At 32.7% G+C, this 4,062-nt stretch overlaps 1 protein-coding gene across 1 annotated transcript; it reads right to left on the reverse strand.

Moving 5' to 3' along the window:
• Positions 1-502: 502 nt before the first annotated feature.
• LOC119574030 (E3 UFM1-protein ligase 1 homolog) lies at positions 503-3,351 on the reverse strand. Its single transcript, XM_037921120.1, has 3 exons — positions 3,214-3,351; positions 1,199-1,344; positions 503-762 (listed from the first exon to the last, which is right to left on the reverse strand). The coding sequence occupies exons 1-3, from the start codon at positions 3,291-3,293 to the stop codon at positions 503-505; spliced, it is 486 nt and encodes a 161-aa protein (XP_037777048.1). The 5' UTR covers positions 3,294-3,351.
• Between the last annotated feature and the right edge of the window lie 711 nt (positions 3,352-4,062).

Here is a 4,062-nt window from a genome sequence, read left to right on the forward strand (position 1 = left end):
AAAATTCCCTGTCTCTAAGCCTGCAAAAAATGAGATTGAATAGTAAAACTAATTACATCATGAAAAGCAAGCAAAAGCACCCATGTCATATTTCTCAATTCTTTGACCCTGATGGAGTTACAGCCCCTGAAAAGTAGACTCAAAATCAGACTAGCAGGTGACTGGTGCAAAACCTGGTAAGCAATAGGAAAATTCCACCAAGAGTGTATTAAACAATTATCAACTGCAATTGTTGATTACTGTTCATTTAAAAAATTACAAGCATTAATACTCATTACATGTCCCCCCCTTTTTTGTGAAATCAAAATGATTTCTAAATCTTTTATTACTGTAATCATACTTACTGGATGAACTGAAAGTTTAATCTCCAAAAACTAATATCCTAATCTTTCTCATTACTACCCTAAATTTTCTCATTAAGTATTTCATTCAATAGTAAGTATATCCAAATATCAATAAAGGCCCTAGTAAAATGCCTCTCTCTTTTATCAAGAAATCTGTTTTAAAAGCCTCCTACCTCCAACAAGAAATTTTCTGGAAGGTCATACTTCTTTACAAGGTTCACTAGATTCAAACAGCCAGCTTGCATCAGTCTCTCATTTATCTCCTCCGCAATGGTATCAAGGTAATGTTTTGATACAAGGTTTCCTAGCACAAGGTATGTCTTTGAGGACTGTCTGTTGGCTAGGGCAGCAGCTCGCTTTTCAATTATTGAGAGATCAACACCAAGTACATTGACCAGCTCTGTGAGGTTCACCCTACCTATAAGGAGATGCAGGATCAAGGTATTATTTATAAACCATTACGTTTCAACTATTCTCAACTGTCACTGAAAGTTTTATTATAATTATCATATAAGAAAACTTTGCACATAAATAAATGAAGAAAAATAGACATGCTTACAACATATACAATAAGTGATAGAGACAAAGACAGACAGACAGACAGACAGACAGACAGACAGACAGACAGACAGACAGACAGACACAGACACAGACACAGACACAGACACAGACACAGACACAGACACAGACACAGACAGACACACACACACACACACACACACACACACACACACACACACACACACACACACACACACCACACACACACACACACACACACACACAATGCCTTTGCATCTTATGTCACAAACATCAACCTTAAAGAGAAAAGTAATATTAGGTTCCTTAAATACCTCCGCATACAAACAGCTCATCTTCAATCTCTTTAGTAAGATGTTCCGGGGTAATGTACTCTTTCCCATCATTTGTGTGGTAGACTTTGAGAAGACCAAGCTTCTCTAACTTGCTGATAATTTCAATGCAATTGCGCTCTGATAATCTAGGGATGGAGAGACACATAAGTTTAATCATAAGGCAGGATAATTTTTAAAAAAGGAAAAGAAAAAGGAAAAGGGAGAAAGGGAGAAAGGGAGAGAGAGAGGGGGGAGAGTTAATGTGAGAAACACCATGTTACTTATATAATAAGTATATATACTCAATTCCATGACATATGGTAGTGCTACAGGACTAGACTTACAATTCTTCATTCTCTACACATCATTCCATAGAATTTATTTATCTTCACTCTATATCTTTACTCTCGTTTTCCACCTTTTTCTATTTCTCATCCTTCTTTTTTACATTATCATACTCTACTATAACATTAATGACCATATCTATCCGGTGATCTTCACTTTAAATAACCTATGCCTTTTCTACTATAATTTCACCTGCATTCTAATAATCATTTATTATTACAACATTGTGCTGAGAAATTTTAAAATGCAACATGCAAATATATGGAGATAGTTATTGGCATAAATCTGACTCAAGGTTGGGGCAGACACAAACTGGTCCCTCTATCACATTCCATTCCATGTTTTTCTAAAAATATGCCTCCTACACCACTCGGATATTGGCAAATTTTCTAAAGCATTAAGCTATATAGAAAATGTACACTTTGAAAAAAATGGACTATTACAAATTTTGTTGTTTATATGTGTCAATGAGGCAAGTATGCGGTGAATATCGACCAAAATCAAACACGTCATGTAATGGAACAAGATAAAGTATTTCTGACTTATCCAAGCATGAGTCAAGGAAAAGAACTCTACGTGCTCAAACATCACAAAACAGGTTAAAGTTTGTTTTGCTGGCAATTTTATCAGAATCATTTTCAGTTCCTTAATTCAGTTACACAATGACTTTTGCATTCATAATCACATTTGATTTGTGACCTGTCCCTTTCAACACTAATTCAAAGGGGAATATAAGTGACAGAATAACACATACTTAACATTTTCTTTCATTTTACATAATATAGAAAACAAATATACTTTATATGATCCATGCCTCCCTTCCCCTCCCCCTCTACCCAAATGCCTAAATTTACATTTGGCTATGTGACCTGTCAGGTGGGGAGAGGTTGCTAGCTTCTTAACTGCAGACTTGCAATACAAATGAAAATCTAATTCATTTTAATAACATCAAATTACATGTGAAATCATTATTCTCTGCAATAAAAGCCATGTCACAACTGAAAAATCTAACCAAATTTTATCTATGACAAGCCAATGCATATATGGCAAACACACTTTATTACACCCACTCTTTATTACACCAACATCACATGGGTTTTCCCAAAGATTAAAACTACTAAGTCTGGAATGTTTAAAATTACGTGTCTGGACACTATAGACTAAATATAATCTTAAATTTATCATAATCATAGTTTTTAAAATATTTAGCATAATGTATTTCATGTGTCACTTAAATACCAGGCCACTCACTAAAACCAACGTGAATTGTACAAATAATAAGTAATTGATGAATATCTGTACTGTTTGTGTCTGCAATTCTGCCCTTTCAGTATGAATTACCATCAATCTTATACATACAGAAAAGGGAAAGTTTCATATAAAATATTTCGATTTCTTCCATGTAAAAAATTAACCGACCAATAAACAATTTGTTCATGAAAGTCTGTCTACTGGTGATCGAGCGCATATTTCAATGTATCTGGGCTTTTTTTTTTTTTGTTCTCCTTCCCTGAATGACAGACATTTGACAATTAATCTTATGTCAAAATTTCTTATAGATCTCGTTGCAACTATTTCGACAAATCTTTAAACTTCCGAGACCTGTTATCTCTTTAAATTGATCGCATATGCCTATAAATACTTTTAGCTTCTTTTCCGGTATTCCTTACTTCTGATGTGACGAAGTGAGCTGAACTCGCTGAAAATCAGCAGCCAGCCGCTTGATTTCGTCCCAAGCCGTCGACGACATGTTTTACTATTGACACTCCACAATGCCGAAATGATTTTAAATAATTTAGATTGCTTATAATCGTTTCAGATAATATAGTCATTTATTCTACAACTACATTCGTTGTCATAATATCCAAGAGCATTGTTTGGATGTTAGATATGATACAGTGTAAATAATCTGAAGATCGACCCAGAATCGTTTTTCTTTAGACACATTTGACATAACACATCACAGTGAAGTCGCGGGGTTACCATTTTATATCAAATGATTTCTCGAGAATATTACTATATTTTTTTTGTTATTATCATTATTCTCATCACTGTTACTTTTGGGTTTTTATTTTTGTTATTATCATTACCTTTATTACTGTAATTATGGTGATGATCGTCATTATCATTATCATAATTATTACTATTATCAAATGTATTATCATTATCATTATTGCTGTTCTGATGTTGTTGTTGTTGTTTTTGTTGTTATGATCATAGTTTCTTTACTTTTATTATTGTTTGTTGTTGTGTTGTTGTTGTTGTTTTTTTTGTTTGTTATCATTATTATTATTATTTTTATCATTATTATTACTACCATTATTTTCATTATCATTATAATTATTATTATCATTATTATCATTACATTATCTTACCCTTACTATTTTTACTATATTGTTTTTCATTATCATCACTGTTATTTTTATCCTTACATTTTTATTATTATCATTTTTTTGTTACTATCTAGCATCATTTTACCCTTTTTTATTATTTCTATTCCATTACTATTATCTTATTAC

This window comes from Penaeus monodon, chromosome 6, assembly GCF_015228065.2.
Source record: "Penaeus monodon isolate SGIC_2016 chromosome 6, NSTDA_Pmon_1, whole genome shotgun sequence".
Taxonomy (NCBI): domain Eukaryota; kingdom Metazoa; phylum Arthropoda; class Malacostraca; order Decapoda; family Penaeidae; genus Penaeus; species Penaeus monodon.

Excerpts from the sequence above, each read along its gene's own strand:
- LOC119574030 (XM_037921120.1), bottom strand. The coding sequence starts at position 3,293 with ATGTCGTCGACGGCTTGGGACGAAATCAAGCGGCTGGCTGCTGATTTT. Across the intron at positions 1,345-3,213 it reads CTCACTTCGTCACATCAGAA|ATTATCAGAGCGCAATTGCA; the intron begins GTAAGGAATACC and ends CTCCATCCCTAG. Across the intron at positions 763-1,198 it reads TGAGCTGTTTGTATGCGGAG|GTAGGGTGAACCTCACAGAG; the intron begins GTATTTAAGGAA and ends ATCTCCTTATAG.